At 62.3% G+C, this 20,894-nt stretch overlaps 1 protein-coding gene across 3 annotated transcripts in view; it reads left to right on the top strand.

The window, feature by feature from the left end:
- The window catches only part of VAC14 (VAC14 component of PIKFYVE complex), a 101,653-nt gene extending 82,243 nt beyond the window's left edge, over nucleotides 1–19,410 (top strand). For all 3 annotated transcript variants that reach the window (XM_025888853.2, XM_073880038.1, XM_073880039.1), the window contains 5 exons: nucleotides 9,376–9,550; nucleotides 10,913–11,031; nucleotides 12,288–12,367; nucleotides 14,114–14,264; nucleotides 18,790–19,410. In XM_025888853.2, coding sequence (XP_025744638.1) covers nucleotides 9,376–9,550; nucleotides 10,913–11,031; nucleotides 12,288–12,367; nucleotides 14,114–14,264; nucleotides 18,790–18,952 — 688 coding nt within the window. In that variant the 3' untranslated portion in view covers nucleotides 18,953–19,410. The remainder of the gene's footprint in view (nucleotides 1–9,375; nucleotides 9,551–10,912; nucleotides 11,032–12,287; nucleotides 12,368–14,113; nucleotides 14,265–18,789) is intronic.
- Nucleotides 19,411–20,894: the final 1,484 nt, after the last annotated feature.

The raw sequence follows: 20,894 nt of genomic DNA, 5'->3' as shown, positions 1-20,894 counted from the left end.
CTGAGTCCCTTGTAGTTCCTCACGCAAGCCAAGTTCCATAGTGGAAGTAATGCAAGCTGCCTTGCTCCTCCTGTCAGTTCATCCTCTCTTCCATAAGTATCCATCCCTGGGCCAGGCCTAATGGGGTTTCAGACACACTCTGCCTTGGGAAGCATAGGTTAAGAAAGGAGACACAAGGCGCGCCTGGGTGGCTCAGTCGGTTAAGTGGCTGCCTTTGGCTCAGGTCATGATCCTGGGGTCCTGGGATCGAGCCCCACGTCCGGCTCCCTGCTCGGCAGAGAGCCTGCTTCTCCCTCTCCCTCTGCCTGCCACTCTGCCTGCTTGTGCTGTCTCTCTATCTGTCGAATAAATAAATAAAATCTTTAAAAAAAAAAAAAGAAAGGAGACACACCCCAAGTGGATGTCGGGAGGTGAAGTTCAGGAGGGTGGAAGACCATGCGGAGCTGGAGGAAGGAGAGTGTGGGGAACTAGCGCAGGTGAGGCAGGAGAGGGGTCACAGACCCTCCCAGGGGTCCTGGTTGGGGACAACTGAACAAAGGCCTGAAGGAGGCTGGAGCGGTCCCTACAGTTGCATAGTGGGCAACAGGCTTGGCCAGATTGAGAAGAGCACAAGGAAAATGGGGCCGAGTCTGTCAGCTGGGCCAGGTGCAGGAGACAGCTTCTGTCCTGAGGAGCAGGCAGAGAGGGCCACCTGACCACCCTGGCAGTGTATGAGGCGGGGAGTCACCTCTCCTGGCTCTGCGCTGCTCTCATCTTGGTCCCTAGAGACAGCCCCAAACCTGGAGAGGGGTTGGCTGACCCCAAGGCAGCTGAGACCATTTGGTTTTCTTAGCCACTCCCATCCAGATGAGGCCTTCGCTGGAGGTATCCAGATGAGCCCAGCCCAGGTGTCTGTGCCCCCCGGGAGCCTGGCCGTGCTGCTCTTTAATAGAGGAACAGAGAGCTAAGTAGATGAAAGGCCCTTTTCTTCCTCTTCCCCATCATGCTGTGTCCCTCCCTCCATCCTTTTCCCCCAGCTCCTAGCAAGACCCAGAAAAACAAGTCCTTGTGCCTCCTCCCACCCCCTCCACCCCCCCCAAAAGAAACTTTTAAAACGTATCAGACACATCGACTGCATTAAACACGATGAATTTTTAAGGCATGAGTTGGCAGGGTTACCATGGCTGCCTCTGCCCTGAGGGGCACACTGCTGAGGAGTGATTGAAATAAATAAAACAGATTTACAGTTTTCATACTTGGGAAGCAGGGAGCTGGAAGGGAAGAGGAGTGTGGGGCGGGGTGGGAGGGGGAGAAGTGGGGGCAGTGAAGCTCTGGAGCTTTCTGAACTTCAGATGGGAGGCCACTCCTACCTCCCTGTTCTAATGTTACTCTGACCTGAAGGCTGCTTTCTCTTTAAACTCCTAAAGGATCCCAGCCCTCGGGCAGGGGCAGGGCCGAGGCCAAGGCTGGAGGGCAAGCGGGGGTAGTGGGGGCATCAGCATGCCCTTACTTGGGGATGGGAGGTGGGGCTCGATCAGGAGGGAACCAGCTTGAGCATCTTGCAAATGGCCCAGGGACCTGGGAAGGATCAGCTGACGATGAAGGGGGCAGTTTCTGACCTTGGCAGCTTTGCTGGTCTTGTTTGCAGAAGGCACAGGGAAGTGGGTTCATGGGAAGAATTGTTACATCTTCCCCAAAGCCAGTGGGGCTCAGTGGGAATGGTGGCAGTGGCTCTGGGCCCCTGTGTTTTCTATACTTGACATCAGGCTGCACTTGGGAGTTAAGGTTGTGAGACTCCAGGCATCTGCCAGGACAGCCCATGTCCTCTTGGCCTTAGACCACTGAGGGGATGTAGACCCCAGCCAGTGGCCAAAGTAGAGAAGTGAGGGCCTGTATCTCCGTGCGTGGTGTTGGCCTGGTCAGGACACAGGTGCTGGGGATGGAGATGAAGGAAGGAGGCCCAGCTACAGGGAGAGGGAAGGGTTCTAAGCAGAAATGATTTGGCCCTGCCTCCAAGGACACCTGCACCAGTGGTGCCTGGAACTTGTTCCTTGCCCCAGTGGGCCTGGCCCTGAGGCCACCTTGCAGAGGGCTGTGGGGGCCACCCCGCCCGGAGCTTTCCTCAAAGGCAGCATCCAGTTCTAGCCTCAGCAAGGGAGCTAGAACCAGGCCTGCCTGCCCAATCGCCCTCCACACCCCAGCCGAACAGTGTTCACCACCCCTGAGCTGACCATCCCCTCCCCAGGCCACCCACCAGAGAGCCGAGCCGCAAGCCAGGCCCAGTGCAGCTGGAGGCCTGGACCTGCCTGGGCAGGACCCGGGGTGCTAGGGGGCCCTGATGCCAGAGCACGGAAATGGAGGTGGGGCAGGGCAGCATGGGCGGGCGGTTTAGGAGCCGCAAGCGGACCTTCCTGTGTGTCTCTGGGAAGCTGTTTACTGGGCCCAGCCCAGCGGGAGGTGCCCGATGGAATCAACCATGTGGCCCACCTCCCATGTGATACTAATGGCTTGGTTCCTCTGGGTCTGGCCGGCCCTGGAGGCCTCGTCCCCTTGATGGCACAGGAGACGGGGGGGGGGGGGGGGTGCGCGTTAAAGAGCCGGGGCACACTCCCTGAAGGCTCATTCTGACTTCTCTTCATCGAGGGGCAACAGTGTTGAAGCAGGAAGGGAGCATGAATAGCAGCTGGGGGAGGCTGGGGGTGGGAGGTGGGTTCTCCAGCTTCTCTCTCAACACTGGCATCTCCTTCCACTCAAGTGTGCTGTTGTCCAGAGTCTCTCCCCATTGGGCTAGCTATTCTGTGTCCTGTGCTGGTGGCTTTCACGTCGACTTGGGACAGTCAAGAATGGGAAAGGCCTCCATCTCCCCTTAAACTTCTCTTGAATCCGTCTGGGGCCCTTACCACATCCCTGTCCAGTAGCCTTGGGCCGAGTCACCAGCAGGGTGGGCTGTGCCCCCCAGCACCTGAAAGCCAACACTGTTGGGCCAGTAGGTGAGGGAGGCGCTCCTGGGCCCTTCAGGCTGAGCGCTCACCCCAGGCACCCCCTCCAAGGGTCAGACACACCATCTGCTTCTGCCTTTCGTCTCTCTTTAAAAAGCCAGGCCTGTGGAAGGAGAGAGGGTAGGAGAGTGGAGGGCGGCAGCCCCCAGCGAGTGTGGATTAGCTCCCTTCCCCGGCCAGCCCTCAGCTCTGGGCTCAGTGTCAGAAGAGTTGGGGTGGGGGTAGTGGGGGCATCAGCATGCCCTTACTTGGGGATGCAAGCCGGAGGAGAGCCCCAGGAGGGAACCAACATGAGCGTCTTGCAAATGGCCCAGGGACCTGGGAAGGATCGGCTGACAATGAAAGGGGGGCAGTTCCTGACCTTGGCAGCTTTGCTGGTCTTGTTTGCAGAAGGCACAGGGAAGTGGGTTCATGGGAAGAAGTGTTACATCTTCCCCAAAGCCACATGGCAGGGTTCAGATTCCCCTGAGCGCAGCATGGCAGGGAGCCAGAGTGCTTCCTCCCCGAGAAAGGTATGTGTCCATGCTGGGACTCTGCCCTCCAGGGCCCATACCCTGGTATGGGGCCCCTGCTCCTGCAGACGGGCCTGGACCTGGGAAGGAGCCCATTGTCCAGCTGCCCCTCTCCCCTGGGCCAGCCTTGCCCTTCCCCAGGCCCTGGGGTCCTTCTGTCCTGAAAGGAACTGCTCACCCTCATCTTTTTACCACTCCCACCACCCCAACAGGCTTCCTCAATGCCGACCCCGATTCTTCATGCCTTACCCAGGCCCGGGAATGGGGGGTTGGGGCGGGGGCAGCGGTGCAGGGCTGGCCAGTTGGGAGAGAGGCTTCCGGAGGCAGAAGCAAACTGCACTTTGCACCCTCAGTGATGATGGCCTCTTCTTTCCTGCTCTGCACGTGGCCCTGATGAGGGAAGGGGGCACAAAGCCGCTGGGCAGGTCTTATCCTCCAAACCAAGTCTTGGCCTGCCCTAGTTGGTGACCTGTCCAGGTCCCTAGAGTAAGAGCAGCCTGTGGTCCCTTTCCCACTGCCAGGACAGGGTACAGGACAGTGCCAGGCTCCCTGTCGGCCTAGTAGGGGCCAGCCTGTGCCCAAGCCTGCACCACATGCCCTCAGGGCATGCCTGGCCTGTCTCGAGCCACCTGCAAGGCTAGTTGATACCCCCCTCCTCCTCCCTGCCCTGGCCCACAGATCACCTGAAGCAGGGGCTGTGGGTGGGTGCCAGACCGGGGCTCTGGAGAACATCTTCTACCGTTGGCCACCACTGAGGCCAGTGGCCATTCAGGGCCGGAGTCTGTTGCACGAGGATGCTTAGCCGGTGTTAGTGGTTGAAGGGACTGTGACACAAAACTCACACCAGCCTGGCAAGGGCAGTGTGGCCATGCTCCAGGGTGCCTTCCCCTGGCCCTGCTATAGACCTTGGTCTTTTGAAGTTACCCCCAAGGAAGGCACCTCTATGGGGAGGCAGTGTCCTCTCAATCCACTAGGGAAAGTGGGGGTCCCTCTCTTGGGTCAGGCCAGAGACAGGTTGCTCCCCTAAAAGGGACCAGAGAGAACTGTTCCCTCCCTGGCATGAACCCAGACCCAGAAGCAGGGGGACCAGCTGCTCAGCCAAACAGGCGGCTGGAAGAGGGGGAGGCGGAGACCACCCACGGGGCCCTCCGGCCTCAGGTGAGAGGCCACCGCAGGGCACATGCGTGTGGACCCCTGCGCGCCAGCCCTGAGGTGGGCCTGCGGGCTGTGGCCTCCCAGACTCCCTGTAGGTTTCCCTCTGCCTCACCTCTCTGCCTTGTCCCTATTCGCCAAGCCATTGTCTCGTGATGAATAGTACTTTAATACGGGTATTAAAAAATACGGGCAAATGTTTAATGCTTGCAAGCTGTGTTCATTATTGATGCTGTGCTTGAGAGCCAGGCAGGCAGCCCAAGCAGGGCCGGGGCTCAGCAGAAGTGATGACGCTGCAGCCCTGCGAGGCAGCCGTCTGCCAGGCCCCCGCTGGGCACGGATGGGCACCGGGGAGGCAGAGTAGGAGCAGGGACTCAGGTTCTGGAAGTGGACTCTTCGGGGTCTGGATCCTCCCTCCGCCCCTGATCAGCTGTGTGCCTGGCAACGTGGTCCTCTCCATGTGGAGTGATACCCCCTGCCCCGCATGGCGTGAGGACTCAGCAAATGCCCCGGGAGGACCCTGGGGCTGGGCCTCTGGAGACTCAAGGCCACCCGTGCAGGCCATTTCATGGGCTCGGGGTTGAAGTGAAAAGTGGGTGCCTCCTTCTCCCCCCCCCCACCCTCCCCCTTACTACTCAGGAAGAGGAATCAGCGTCCTGCTCAGGTACTCAGCCTTCCAGGCTGCGGCCCGGCTGACCTACCCAGATTCACCTTGCCCTGCCCCCTAAAATGCCCAGGACCCAGTGAGCCCACAGACGTGAGCTGCTGTCCTTTCCGTCAGCCCTTGCCCATCCCGCGAGGGCCCGTGTAACCCCCTCAGCACGGTGCCTGGCGTGTGGTAAGAGCTGCCAGTGAGCTACCTAATACTTCATTGTTCCTGCCTTCTGGAGGCTTCGTGACCCAGCACTCTGGGAATTGTTTTCCTTCTCCCCAAAGTTCGGGTGACCTTGGGATGGGATGGCAGAGGCTGGATAAGAGGAGATGAGGTGCAGCCCCTGCCTCTGAGGGTGGCCCGGCCACAGGGGTGGGGGGCAGAATAGCCCCTCCAGCCTCTGCCCAGCAGCCTCCTGGGGTGGGGAAGACCGCGCTGCTGAGGCGAACGTCCAGAGCACAGTGGGGCTTGAGGCCAGCTGGAGGGTGTGCGCCCCCCACCGCCGCTCCTCTCTGAGGGGCCCTTTCCTGGCTTCTCTCCCTTCCGCTCTTTGGTGGTTTAATTAGTGGAGCTTGGGGGCAGCTCCTCGGTGCAACATGTCACGCCTGTGTCCTCACAGCACGCGTTCAGGGGTCTGCTGAGCTGAGCCGGCCTCCCGCGTCCCCTGGGCTGGGCAGCCGGGCCCAGGATGATGAAGGCGGAAACTTAACATCTGGGAAGCCGCTCTCCGCAGACAGGCGTGCACAGCAGGCCGGGGCTGCCCAGGATGAGCGAAGGGGCTGTGCCAGAGTGGGGCGCAGGCGTAGCTCTGCGCCTTTGTCCAGTGTCTCCACGCAGTGACGTTCAGCAGTAGTTAGCAGCTACCCAGTGCCAGGCCCTCCTCAGGAGGGTCACAGCCAGGACCCTGCCCCTTGCAGCCCCCGTTCTGGAGGGAGAGACAGTGGGGACCCAGTAGACAAGTCTGTCACCCAGATGATCCAGGTAGTGAGAAACGCTCAGAAGGACACAGGACTTTCCTTAGCAAGGGCTGGTGGCAGGAGATGTGCACTGGACAGAGGCATCCCCAGGGCCCAGGGTTGTAGCTCACACCTCCATGGCCAGAGGGGAGCGGCCGTGTGCGGGTCCCTCGGTAGAGCTTTTCACGCCAGGGCAGAGGTCAGGAACAGAAGGAAAGGCCAAGGGGCCAGCATGTGGTGAGTGAAGGAGAAATCCTAAGAGCTGAGGTTGGAGAGAAGTGACCAGAAGATGCAAGATCCTAGAGGCATGGTGAGGAGTTGCAGTTTGTTTAGATCCCGTGGGAAAGCACGGGGGGCGGGGAGGGGGTGGGGGGGGCCGTGTTCTGATGAGCACTTTTCCAGGGCTTGCGCTGGTGGGCAGTCCACTGGGAGGGTGGACTGTAGGGGTGAGAGAAGCAGCAGGGAGACCAGTGAGGAGACGGCTTGGCATTGACCAGAAGAGATGGCCACCACTTGCCGGGCTGTTGGGTGCACTGGACAGAGAAGCCACGGGTTCGAGGACGACTCCTTCCTTGGTTTGGGTGGAGCAGCTGCGTGGCCGGGACAGTGACACTGCTTCCTGAGGTGGGAAGGCGGGGAGCCGGAGCGCTGTGCCATGGCCCTGCCGAATTTGCAGTGCCTGTCGGGCAGCCGCCGATCTAGAGATGGCCTTGAAAAAATGGCACCAGGCACGACTGGCGAGAGAGGCAGATGAGAGACAGAGAGCACGCGTGTGCAGGGCCACCGCAACACGAGAGCAGGAGCAGTCTCTGAGGGAAGGGAAAGCCAGGACACTGTGCTGTCACTGGTGGCGAGAGAAGAGCATTTCTAGAAAATTCCACCATCCCTGACCTTCTGTAGCACCAGCAGTGTTACGGGGTTCTGAGGGACACCAGGAGGCCTTGGCAGCCGCCTGTCCTCACCAGCACCACCCCCTTTGCTTACCCCTCCACACTTCCCCAGCTGTCCTCACGTGAGAGCGCTGCCCCCGCCCGCTGGCTGCCACACGGCCCTGTGCCCCATGGTCCCTGGAGAGGGCTGCCTGGCAGGGCCTCAGCTGTTGGCCTCTGTCATGGAGACGGCAGCAGCTGCAGGCGACGGGCATTTGTGACCATTTGTCAGAATGCTCCCCTTCCTCCCTGGCCTGCCCTTCTGGAACATTTCTATCCCACGGCCCTGGAGACAGGGCTTATCCAGGGATGGGAGGCCCAGGAGGGGACAGAAAGTACTGTCTGTGCTCTGCAGAAAGCCAAGCTCCCTCCTATGAACTGGCCGTCACCCCACCCATAGCACTACCGGGGTACCCAGGGAGGGTCCCGTTAGCCATAGACTGTGCACCCTGCCATGAGTTGTCCCCAGTCATGGCAGCTGTCCTCTGAGTAGCCCCCATTATGCAGGGGATTATAATCCCCAATCAGGAGGTGAAGAAATTGTTGGCACAGAGACGCTGGGGTCACACAGCTCGTCGGATGATCCAGGCCCTGGGTGCGCACAGGTGAGCCCGGGCGCCACCCAGGCGATGGCAGAGCCCATCCCACACCACTGTCCAGCCCCACCCCCGCCCCAACAGCCTTGTTTCCACTTCTCTGGTGCATTCCTCCCCGAGGCTGCTGGTTCCAGCTGGGCCTGGGCTGGAGACGGCCTGCCCACTGTTTGCACTTCGTGGTTTGGCCACTCTATTACCAAATGCTCTGGGATTTTTCTGGAGCCGGGGGTGGGGAAGAATCTTCTGCTGTCTGGCCCCAAGGCATGGCTTGGGGAAGCAGGAAACCAGACCCTGATAAATGCAGAGTTTAGTACGAGTTCAGTGACCTGGGATAGCTACATGTCCAGCATCTTGGCTCCAAATGTGGTTCATGTTGTCCAGCACACTAGACCTTGAGGCCCCAGACCTTTGTCCCCACAAGCCCATGTCCAAGTCTGTGTACTTCCCAGGAGCAGGGACGCAGAGTCAGGCAGACAGACTTGCACCCGGATGGGAGACGGGGCAGGTTGGAGAGCTGGATGCGGAGCACCGTCAGTAGCTCAGTGGCCACACCCCGACAGGAAGGCCCCACCCGCCCACTCCTTGGTTGGCCCTTCTCAGTTTGCAGGAGCCTTGGGACCCCTAGACTCCCGACAGGAAGGCTTACTCGTCCCCTCAAGGTTGGTTGGGCCTCCGTGGGCGCCATGGCAAAGGAGGGAGGTCAACAGGCTTCCTCCAAGCCTGTCCTTGAGACCTGCCTCTCACTGTTGACGTCATCTTGGCCCAGGGACCCTGGAAAATCTGCTTTTCTCCGTTCTCTGGATTTCCTGTTTTCCTTTTTATAGAATGGAGGCTCCTTTCCACAAAGCCTAAGCCTTATCCCTGCAGGACTTCCTAGAGGAGAGATGGTGGCAAGAAGTGGCCCTAACTCATCCCGTGACCTCGGTCAACTCACTTTGCCTCACTGCACCAGAGCTTCCTTATGTGAACAGCAGAGATAAAACTCAGGGTTGTCAGAGGGGCGGTCCATCCCACAAGCACCTACCGAGCCCCTGTAGCCAGCAGGCACCATGCGCTCCAGGTGTGGGGGGGGCCAGGCACGGGCGGTAGAGCCGTGAACAACACACACAGGTTCCTGAGCCCAGGGGGGCGGGCAGGAGCCAGTACATCGGTGACCAGTGCGTGTGTTATTTGTCACATGAAGACTGTCTCTATCCAAAAAAGTAAAGGCGGGAAGGAGTAGGGAGTACCTCGGCACGTGGGGGACATCACTGTGGCACGCGGGAGATCTGGAAGGTTAGTAACTCGGGGCTTCTGTGGCGACAGTGGTAGGCAGAGGCCCACTGTTTCTTTAGAATTCCATTGTGGGGCCTGGGGCAGGGGAGGGAGGTCAGTCCAGCCCATGGCGCTCCAGAGTTGCTGGGCCAGAGTGAGCAGTCCTGGGAGGCCTGGGGCCAGGCCCGCTGTGAGCAGCACCCCACCGTCCCCAACAGGCCTGAGAGCTGGGGTCCCAGGCCAAACCCAGCAAGGAGCGGATTTCGTCAGGATGCTGCAAGACCAGGGAGAGGCTTCCTAGGTTAAGCCCAGAGGTTCTGTAACCTCCCCTCCGCCTGTTTTCCAGGCAACTCTGCCTCCTGTTGAACGCAGAGAACATCTTCCACTCGATGGCAGACATCCTGCTCCAAGAGGAGGACCTCAAGTTCGCCTCCACCATGGTCCACACCCTCAACACCATCCTGCTCACCTCCACAGAGCTCTTCCAACTGAGGAACCAGCTCAAGGACCTGAAGACTCTGGTACTCCGCGTCCACGGGCTCGGGCCCCGGGTTTGGTCCTGTGCACACACACGTGGGCACACAACCGCACTAGGCCGCCCCTCACCCCAGGAGGCTTCCGGGGGGAGACGGGATGGAATCTAAGATCTCCGGGTCCAGTGTAAACTACAGACACCCCCGGCTTGCTGCTCAGTGCCAGCCACGGCAATAAGTCAGAGCCGCTTTGCTGGGAGCCACCCGCTGCGGAGATCTCTGCCCGCGGAAGGCTCTGGACTCTACTCCAGGGTCCACATGCCCTCCCTGGGCCGCCGAAGACCATGCATTTTCCACTTGTTGACACCCCGCCCCCCACCACACACACCGAGCGGATCGGCTTCTGGGACCGAGTGGCTCACGCCTGCTGGGCCACGCCGCCCTGTGTGAGTCAGGCTTCTGGGGTGTAATGTTGCCACACGTCAGGGATTGTTGCTCTCCCTACCCTTCTCCTCAGTCCTGGCCCTTCCCTCGGTCAGTTGAACACATCTGTCTCACAAGGCCAGGGTGTCCTAAGCCAGGGTGTCACAGTGCTGCCTGGCCCGGGCTCTGGATAAGGACCCAGCGGGGCTGGTCAGAGAGAGCAGGGGGCTGCTCACTGTTCTGCCATCCTCCTGTGGGGGGACACCGGTCAAGGGCCGGGCTTCCGAGGGCCTCTGGAAGTGCTGGTGGTTTCATTCCCCAGTGTGGGCTGTGGTCTTCCCCGCTCAGACCCTGCCTCTGCTCTCTCTCAGGGAGTCTCAGGGACATCCAAGGCTGCTTCAGGGCATCTGGGGCCAGGCAGCTCGGACTGATCCAGGCCACACCTCTGCCTTCTTCCTGTGGTTCTTTCCAGACAGTCGCAGAGGACTTAAGAATTTTCCTCGGGGCAGGGGCTCCCTGGGTGTGGGCTCAGCTCCTGGGCAGGTTCCTGAGTACCAGGTGGGCTGCCGAGGAGAGAGGAGAGGTGGCGTCTCAGGATGAGACAGGATGCTGGCCAGGGAGAGCCCAAGCCCTGAGGAAGCCTCCCCGCCTGCCCAGAGCCCCGCCCTCCCAGCCCCCCGGGCTCTGGGACCACAGCGTTCTGAAGAGGACGATTACGGTTGTTTGCCGAGGACAGGCTTAACGCCTGAGCAGGCCCTCACAGCCACCACCACGTGGCTCCGTGGGACTGGGGGTAATGACAGGGTCTGAGGAGCTGTCAGCGTTTCCTTTGTGATGGCTTGTGCCCAGCTGGGCCGCCAAACACAGCCCCGGGTGCTGAGCTGGCCCCCCGACACCACGCAAGGGCCCCTGGAGCTCAGGCCCCGTTGGGTCCCGCGTGGGAAGGAGTGGGGGCTGTGTCAGCTGCTCACACGTCTTCCCCCTCAGGAGAGCCAGAACCTCTTCTGCTGCCTGTACCGCTCCTGGTGCCACAACCCTGTCACAACGGTGTCCCTGTGCTTCCTCACCCAGAACTACCGGCACGCCTACGACCTCATCCAGAAGTTGTATCCTTCTTGACCAGCCGCTGAGGGACAGCGGGGGTGGGGGGGAGTGCTCCCTTTCTGCCCAGGTGGTGGGGCCAACTGCCACGCTCCCGCCCCATCCCCCTGCTCGGCCACCAGGCCTTGTGACCTAAGGACCTTGGAGGGCGCCGAGAGGCATGTATTGGAGAGGTGCTGCTGGCAGCAGACAGGGTCATCTAGGTCTCGGGGCAGGAAGCTGCCCTGGCGGAACCCTGTAAGCCAGGGATCGAGGCTGAGGGGTGCTGATGGGGCCATGTAGGTGAGGGCGCCCCAGGGCGGGGGCAGGGAGAGGCCCCAGGAATGGGGAAGGCGCATGGACTGCAGCGGGTGGACCTAGGTGTGAGGACTGCGGGCTTGAGCTCTGGTGTTTGCAGCATTGCTGGTGAGGAGCTCAGGGATCTTGTGGGGCCACAGAGCCAGAGGGAGCCCAGGTTGGCAGTGACAGAGGGGAGAAGCGGGCTGGATGAGAGGCCTGAGCCAGAGACAAGACCCACAGCACGCCTCAGGGCCTGTGAAAGGCATCCAGGGGCAGATTAGTCACAGTCCTTAGAACACTGAAGCAAACCAACTTCCTCTGTGAATGCCTGGCATGTGACCCTGGATCAAAGAGCTACTTAGGATGCAAAATGGGCCTCCTTTCGTGATGGGACCAGGAGTTGGGGGTAAGGAGAGAGGGGCCCTGAGGTTCCTCTTTTGAGGCTCAGTGTGGCCTTGCCTCGCTCCCTGACGGTGCCTGCTCTCCTTCCACAACCTAGATTTGCTTTCTTCGGCCATTGGTGTGGCCCAGAGAGTGCAGGCCACACACTTGCCGCAGCCCTGACCTTGGCCCTGCTGACAGGCATCCACCCAGGCAGGACCTTTCCTGCTCAGCCTGCTCCCCGCCCTCCCTCCACACCTCCCCGCAGGCTGCAGGGCTGAGATAAGAGCCTTTCAGAGCCAGGAGGGCGCAGAGGAGAGAGGCCTGGAGCAGAAGCGGAGTGCCCTTGCACGGGGACACCTGTGCCATTTTTCATTTAGAGGAACAGAGAGGCGAAGAGGCAGATAGACTGATGTCCCTTCTGTACCTTTGTGCCTAGCCAGAGCAGGTTCTGCTTCTGAAGCCAGGGCTCTGGGGGGAAGAACATGTGTTCCCAGCCCCTGGGTCCCAGCTCCCTGGTTGCCCCCACCCCAGCAGAGGCCCCCCACAGAGACGGGCTGTCCCGGCCCAGTGGTCAGACTTTCCTTGACCACCCACCCAGCGGGGACCTGGAGGTCACGGTGGATTTCCTTACGGAAGTGGACAAACTTGTGCAGCTGATCGAGTGCCCCATCTTCACATGTAAGAGCCCTGCTTCCGGCCGCTCTGCGCTGCCTCTGGGAGGGGGCGGGGAGCACACATACACACACACACACCCCCGGGGGTGTTTCCTAGAACATCAAGAACAGAAGGCTGGGGATGACAGGGCTGAGGGGTCCAGTCCAGGCATCAGGACGGACGCCTGAAGGTGGGTCTCGTGGACGCCGGCCGGCGGGGGGCAAACCCCACCCCCCCCCCCCCCGAAGGTGAATAACATCCCTGCCAGGGGGACCAGAGGAGCTGGCCCAGAGTTGTTTCCAGCCCCCCTGCAAGCCCGGGCTCTCAGAAGCTGTGGGGCCCCGCGGGCCCACATGCAGGGCCTTCTCTGTGCCCGGGAGCCACGGCCTCCTGTCTCTGCAAGGCAGAGTTGGCGTTTGCTGGGAGCAGCTGGGCAGGAGCTGCTGGATAGTAACATCCAGGCTGAATGTGCAGAAGTGGCCGCAGGCTGGGGCGAGCACACCTCTTGGCGCCTCAGCACCTACAGTGCTTGCTCTCCAGAGCAGGCAGCCCGCTGAATAAAACTGCCGCGCTTACAGTAAGGTCGGGAAGTAGGGAGGCAGCCCTGCCGGTGGCCTCCTTCCTGCCCAGCTGGTCAGCCTGGCCCCCTGCTCTCTGGTACCGCCTCTGACCCGCCCGAGCCTCTCCACGCAGCCAGGCACCAAGGTGGTAGAGGCCCAGGAGGGAGACCCTGTTCCCAGCAGAGTGCATCGAAGCCTGTCCCAAGTGGTCCCCTGGCCTGACATCTTACTGCCCCAAGGGCCTCCTGGGACAGCCGGGCACACCCTCTCCTGAGGTCAGGTCCAGCCTGACCCTGGAGAAGCCACAGGCGCCCTCTGACCAGGCCCAGGGCTTTGTGGGGGTGACCGCAGCAGATTCACCCCAGTCCTGCTCAGCACCCATCCCACTCTGGCTTGCCTGGCCCCCCCTTGGGGCCCAGAGTGGGGACTGGACTGGAACAGGCCCACGCTCTTGCTGGAGTGGCCAGGCCCAGGGAGGACTGCGCAGGTCTCTGCTGGCGGTCTTCCCCCCCCCCCCCGGGGCAAGAAGAGGGTTTGGGGGACAGGGGGCGCCTGGCTGCTCTGGCTCCAGCTTTGGCCCAGACCCCCGCACGGCTGCTGCTGCTGGGGTCACATGGTCTCTCCGGACGTTTGTGGCATGTTCTCCACAAAGGATGCCCGGGACCGGGCCTTAGAGACACAAGAAGGGAGGAGCTAGTGACTCTCCCGGAGGGGCTTGGAGGAGGGAAGCCTCCTGTTGAATTGGGACAGGTGCTGGGCAGGTCCAGGGGCGCCTCTCCCATCCAGGGGTCTGCTGAAAGGGCTGGTTACCTGAGGTGGCTTTCCGAAAGCACCTACCGGTCGCTCCTGAGCTTGGCGTGTGTGCAGCCGCGCGCACGTGCTTTTCCATCCTGCGCTCCCCGAAAGCTGTCCTGAGCCGGTCTTTCCCGCCCTCTCACCCTGTTTCTAGCCGTCTCGTGCTGGCACATGCCGAGCAGCCCGGGGGGGGCTGCTACACTCCAGGCCCCAGGGTCCCCTCCTTAGCAGGCTGCGGTGAGCCTGGGGGCTCGGGGCCCAGTGGCAGGCTGGCACGTGTCAGGCCGAGGGCCCTCTCAGGACAGACGGGCAGCAGGAAAGAGGCCTGGCATTGCAGGGACAGCTGAGGCGCTGCTGGCGGGGGGGGGGGGGGGAGCGTGCTGACCCCTGCCCTCTGGCCTCCACCCTGCCACAGATCTGCGACTGCAGCTCCTGGACGTGAGGAACAACCCATACCTGATCAAGGCCCTCTATGGCCTGCTCATGCTGCTGCCGCAGTGCAGCGCCTTCCAGCTGCTGTCACACCGGCTGCAGTGCGTGCCCAAGCCCGAGCTGCTCCAGGCCGGGTGAGTGCCTCCGGGGGGCGGGGGGTGCCCACAGACGGCAGGCCCAGAGGGGTCTCCCTCACCTCGGAATCACGTCCCTCTGGCACTGCGGACACGGGCCGACCCACCACCACTGGCCCTCAGGCCTCGCGGCGCACCAGGTTGGGGGCTTCTGAGAGTGTTTACGAGGTGGCAGGGCCTAGCGATGCCTTCTCCAAGCAGTCGGGGTTGAGTTAATCAAAAATAAGAGGGCATTGCCACAGTCACCCAGACGGATACCCCTGGAGAGAAAGCACGGGCGGAGGTGGAGGAGGAGTGCACGTCCTAGGTCAGAGACGGCGCCCAGTCCCACGCAGAGAGGCGTAAGAGCCAGGCCTCAGGTGGCCCTCCCCTCCGTCCATGGCAGAGGCTCCAACCTGGGCCTCAGAGAGACCCCAGGCGCACTGGGACCTTCCCAAACCCGTCCTGGGTTGGGCGAGAGGTAGGGTGCATCCATGGCTACCCTGCTTGAGTCCTGCCCGTGGGAAGAGCAGGTCCCAGGCACACCTCCACCACGAGTCCCAGCGTGGCAGCCTCCGGGCAGGAGGGCTGCGGCCCCGGGGCGGGGTGGGGGTGGGGGGGTGTCCAGCCAGACTCCCACCCCAAACCCACTGCTGGCCCAGCCCCCAGAGCCTGTTGGGCTGTGTCTATATTTGGTAACCCTTGGAGGCTTTGCCTCATCCACAGGCATTTGGCATCCGAGATGGAAAATTTCACTTGTCAGGTCGCCATGGAAACAAGCAGAGCCACTGAGAAGATTTACGCTGAATGGAGCTCACCCAGCTTGCATCAGATGCCCTGTGTGTCTAGAATTCCCTCCCAGGCTGCTGGAGCCACTTGGCAGGCCTGGCACCTCACTCCCGTGAAGGGCCTCGGGCTTGGGCCCTTGGGACTGATGCAGGCAGCCTTGAAATAGGCCTGCCTGACACTCAAGGCCCCAGACCCAAGCCCCTGTGCCCTCCATAGCACTGGGTTTAGGCTCCCACCATCCCTCCCATGCGGCTTAGCCTTTCCAGAGGCTGGGTGGGGGCCACCTGACAGGCTGTCTACCCTAGGCTGGCTGGAGGGGCTGAAGCCCCCAGCAGATGTGGCCCCCAGGCCAAAGCTCGGCTCCTGCCTACTCCACCCCTTCTCCCAGACAGCAGTGCTCTGGGCGGCAGAGCTAGGCACTGTCCCAGCTGCTCATAGTGATGCCCAGGTAATCCCCAGGGGAGCAGGGAGTTGGGTTCGCCCTTGGATTCCCTTAGCCAGAATACCCCCAGCTTCTGGGACTCAGAGGCCCTGAAGCCACACCGTAGCCTCCCTGGCCTGGCCTCTGCACCAGCCTTTCCAATGTCCAGTGGGTGTTAGGGTCACCCTGGCAGGCACTCAGGAGGGAAGGTGCAGCTGGAGGAGGAGGCAGGAAGGGCTGCTTCCCTGTGACCTTTGGTTCTGGTCCCCACCCCCACCCCAAACCAGCCTGCTTTCTTGAAGGAGGCCTCTGGGCCAGGCCACAGACCCTGCGCTGCTAAGGGCCATCCCCCTGCCAGAGCTCTGCCCGCGACATCTCCTTGGTGGGGTGGGGGTGGGGGGGCGGTGGATGTAAAAGCTCCTGCAGGCTCCAGGCCCAGGTACAAGTTTGCAGAGGGAAGTTGGGGAAAAGGGATTCTCCCTGAGCCTCCCATGGTCAGTCAAGGGAGTCTTGGGCCAAGGGGTTGAGACCTCTGGGTTCTCAGGTCCGTGAGCAGGTCACAGGCCTGGACCAGGATCTGGTCCAAGCTCAGCTAAGGATTTGCTCTGTGACCTCAGATCCCTCTCTTGGCTCTCGATTTCTTCATTAGTAAATGAGCCTTTGGGCTAAATGGATGCTTGAGGCTCTGCCCAGCCTTCAAGGCCCCGGGTGCCCAGCCTTGCAGGGACTCAGGAAGAGCCGTCACAGATAGAGGCAGGGAGACATTGGGTGGGAATGGGGCCCCAGGAACAGCTGGGGGAGGGGTCAGATTGCAAGCTTGGGCACAGAGAGACAGCTCACGCCCTGCAGAGGGAGATGGGGACAGTCTCAGCCCTGGGAGGGGCAGGCAGCTGGAAGACAGCTTTGGGTTGCCTGACAGGCCTGGAAGCCGGGAACAGCTGGGGGTGGGGGTGTCTGCACCCCTCACCCATCCCTCATTCCATGTGCTTCAGGCGCCAGCAGGCTTCGGAGACCCTGGCCCTGCTCAGGCTTCCAGGCCACTCCCCAGAGACCATCTCTGTGAGGCAGGAGGGAACCTCTGAAGCAAAAGCTGGTGACAGGTGCACGGGTGGGGCGGCAGCAGAGAGAGCCAGCTTCGGGTTCTGGAATCCCATCTCCACTGCTGGTGGGGTGTCCCCCCAGCCACGGACTGCCTGTGGGGTGTCGTAAACAGAACATGAAGGGCTGGAGCAGCACAAGGAACCCCGGCCTGTGTGCTCAGGGGCAGGGGCATGCCCCTCCCCACTCACAAGACCTTAGGCCAGGAGGGGTCCAGGGAAGCTGAGCCACTGAGGCCCAGAGAGTGCAAGGTATGGCCACTCCTCCCCTCCCCACACGCTCCCCGGGCCACATTCGTGCACATCACCTGGGTTTGCTGCCACTGCCGGCATCTCCACGAACACCCCTCATCTTGGTCCTACCTCTGGACCTAACGCCTGGCTTGCCGTTAGTGTCGGGGGCAGCAGCATACAGACCCATGCACGCCCAGCGACATACTACAGTGTCCTGTCTGGGCGCACGTTTCCTGGCCCGCAGGTCTCTCCTGCATCTCGGCCCGCTGCGCTGGGACAGCACCTGCCCACTCCCTGGCTAGAGCTCTAAGCTGCAGGGTGTCCCTCGGCGTCTCCAGAAGCCCAGGTTACTCTCTCGGGGCGGTAACACCTGGACCACAGAGCTACTGTGACAGGGAGGCCCCTTCCCCGTTCTCGGGAGCTGAATACCGCAGCCGGAGTTCAGAATGCTGCCCCCAATCTGGCCCCCCTAGAGCCGGCCCCACCTGGCTCCTGGCCCCGGAAAGCAATGGCCAAGCCACCGTGCAAGGTGTCTTCCGGTGGTGCATCTTTAGCAGGAAGGGAACACACTGAAGTAGGGGTGCCGGGGGCCGCCTCCGAGCTCCAGCTCCATCCTGACCACCGGAAGGGTTCCCACCGCCCCTGGTCCTGCCCCAGCAGCCAGGTGAATGGTCAGAGATGCCTGTCAGGGGCCAAGCTCATTGGTGAGGGTTTCCGTCGCTTCCCCCAAAGTGGACTGAGCCGCAGATGTACAGCAGGCCTCGAGCTGCTGGGCCCTGGCTGGTGTCGCCTCAGAGGGACAGAGTTGTAGCCACTGTGGCTGCCCCTCAGGCTGGGGCTGGGCACAGGCTAAGCTCTGGCGTGTTGAATCTGAAGGAATCTTCACAACCATCCCATGGGGTGGTTTCTGTGGTGGTCCCCCTTTACAGATAAGGAAACTGAGCCACGGGTTCAAGCTCAAATGGCTAGGAAGTGGTCGTATTACGGTTGGATCCACGCTTGTCTAGCTCCTGTGCTCAGCTGTTGTGCCCCAATATTGGGGCCGCTCCATGAACTCACGGGGTCCAAGGATTCTCATGAACAGCCCACAGTCTTCATGGGACCCTCTTACCAGGGCCACCAGACCTCAGGGGCTAGAAGCAAATACTTCTCCAGCCCACACAGATCTGTTTCCTAAGCCAGTGAGGTTCAATTGGGAGAGGAGCAGACTTTCATGAGACTCTGGAGGGGTGGTTAGAAACAGGGCAGGGCCCCAGGGGATCTAGTCCCTGGGGCAAGCTGAACAGGGCTACCACCCTGCGCAACTCGGGAGCATCGGGCACGTTGTAGCCCCGCTCTGCACAACCTGTGTAGCCGTACAGAGCAGCCTGGGGGGTACCACAATTCCTCTGGTAACAACAGGAATTATGGGAACCGTCAGCATACCCGGTGGTGAAACCAGCTCTCCTTCCCCAGGGACAGGGAACGACCCCACCTGGACCCCAACACTCAAAAATCAATGTCCTGACAAGCTGAAGGCCCAGTAGAGACTCTTCAGCAGTAGACAATCCCTGTTGTCTGCAGGCCTGGTCCTGCCCCAGAGAAAGGGCCAGGCTGCCTCCTCCCCCTTCTCCCTGGACCCTGTTCCAGGCCCCAGCTGGCTTCCTGGCTGGCTGCTAGCCCTGGCTTTCACCCCAAAGGGAGCCAGTCGTAAACAGGAAATGCTTCCCGATGCGATGCCTCCTGTGGGCCCCATCGCCAGCCCACAGACTGAAGACCATGTCCAAGCAGCAGTGTTGACTGGTCCCAGCCACTGAGGGGGAGGGGATGTTCTCGGGGCTCCCCTACTTTGGGGCTGACCGTTGGGCCCAGGGGTACCGGGCCTGAGGCAGACAGACTCCCCAAGGTTGAGCTCCGTGAGCCTGTGGGCCGGCCCTGACCCCCTGCCCTCCTAGGCCTGGTGCCACCTGCCCCCCAGCTCCCTCCCGTGTGTGCCGAGACTGATGCTGAGCCCTTCCTTCCCCAGAGACAGTCCGCCGGCAGCCCCCAAGTCACAGAAAGCAGATTCCCCCAGCATCGACTACGCAGAGCTGCTGCAGCACTTCGAGAAGGTCCAGAAGAAGCACCTGGAAGCGAGGCACCAGCGGAGTGGGCGTGGGGATCACCTGGACCGGCGGGTTGTCCTCTGACAGGCCTGGCGTGGAGGAGGGCCCCAGGAGTGGCCCCCCGGAGCGGTCAGGGCCTTCGGGCCCCCTCCCTGAGGAGCTCAGAGACCTGCCTCGAGGGCAGGGGCTGGGCCTGGCCACCAGCGCGGGGTGGGGGCACAGAGGCCATCCGCCCAAGCTCCTCTCGTAGCCCAGCCCCCCCCCCCCGCCCCGGGCCCCCAGTGCTGTCAGCTGCACCCTGGCCTTCAGACAGAGCTGGCTTCCCACCAGGGTGGGGAGAAGCCTCAGACAGCACCCACTCTCTGGAACCGGTCTCTTTCTGATACCCTCTTGTCGAAGAGCTTGCGCTCTCAGGCCCGCCAGAGCTCCGCTCTGTGCTGACGCGCGAACACAGGAGTGCGCGTACCTGTCTGCGGACAGGGGCCAGCACGGAAGTCCGTGAATGACACGCCCCCTGCCCCAATAAATGACGGAAAACCCTCTGCCGCACCTGCTTGCTCCTTCCCACTGGCACCTGCTCTCTGCCTGCCTAATGCCCACAGCTGCTCCGGGACCCTGTGGCCCCTCCTGGAGCGCTGCTCGTGGCGGCCCCAGGGAGGGCTGGCTGCCCTTGGAGAGGCGGGTCCCCGCACAGTCCCCTGAAGGGTGTGTTCTGGGTCCCAGCTCTCACTGCTAGGACCCACCCTTTCCTGGAGACCGCCAAGCACTGGCCTGGCCTGAAACCCTGAACCCTCCCTTCCCAGGCACCTAATCTGACCTTTCCACCCAGATATCCCCAGGGTAATGGGCTATGTCCCCATTGAACAGATGAACCAAACCTTGAGTTTCTGAATGAAAGGGCACTCACTGCAGGCTGCACACGGCTGGGAAGGGGAGGGAAGGCCCAGACCAGCGCAGGGACAGAGGCGGCGTCCTAGGTGCCCCACCTTGATTTGGCTAAATAAGCCTCATTAACACACCGGCAGGCCAGAGTCGACCCGACTGCAGGCTTTGGGAAGCCTCTGACTGGCCTAATGAGCTCCCAGGTGGTTCTCATGATGGCCGCGGGAGTGGGGGAGAATGAGTTCGTGTGAGCGTTTCCCCAGGGCCCCGCATCGCTCGGGGAGGGTGCGTTTCCCTCCCTGGAGTCTCCAGGACGACAGGCTGTGCTCGCCGGTGGTCCACGTGAACACGCGTGCGTCCCCACACAGGTGTACCCAGGCGTCGGGGACTGCGGACGGCAGCCCACCTCTGCTCAGCTGCTCAGACGCCGGCCCCCACTGCCGAGTAAGCGGGTTGCCCGACCTGGTCACGACACCCCAAAAGCTCAGCCTGGCCCTCCCCACCCCCAATGCGAGTAACTTCGGCACCGCTTGGAAAAGCAACCAAAGAGCTTCTGGAGGGCCGTCCAGACTTGTCCTTGCCTGGGATGGAACGTCCCAAGGTGGGCGACAGCCCGCGCGCCCGCTGTATGTCGTGTATCGCGCCCGCGGGACGCCCCCGGAGGAGTCCAGCCCGCCGCCCGTGCGCTAAAAGCGCGGGAAGACCCCGGCCCGAGACCACAGGCTGGAAGGAGTGCCGAGCCCCTTCCCGGGGGCGGGGGGGCGGGGGATAAGACACGCAACCACCGGTCCCCACCCGCCAGGCAGCCCGGCGGGCCCCGCCCCAGCACCGCCCCCGGCCCGCGGCGGCGGCGCCCGAGTCCGCCGGCCCCGCTCGTCCGGCCAGTCTGGCTGCGCCCGGGCTCGGATTTCAAAGCCGGGCTCCGGCGCTGAATGGGTCTGCGCCCGGCCGGCCTTCCTCACAGCCCCCGCCCCCCACCCCCGCCGCGGTCCTCCCTCCGCCGCACCCACGTGACGCCCGAGCCGCGGCGGCTCGGATTACCGCCGCCGCTCCAGTCCCCGCGCCGAGGCCGCGCCGCCAGCTGCCCGCGCCGCCCGCCCCGCCGCGCCATGGCCCGCGCCGCCCCGCCGCGGCCCGCCGCCCC

The sequence above is a fragment of the Callorhinus ursinus genome, unplaced genomic scaffold (assembly GCF_003265705.2).
Source record: "Callorhinus ursinus isolate GAN/ISIS: 27379988/994484 unplaced genomic scaffold, GSC_fseal_2.0 scaffold37, whole genome shotgun sequence".
NCBI lineage: Eukaryota > Metazoa > Chordata > Mammalia > Carnivora > Otariidae > Callorhinus > Callorhinus ursinus.
The sequence above is the reverse complement of the archived record's forward strand: the minus strand, read 5'-3'. Positions and strand labels throughout refer to the sequence as shown.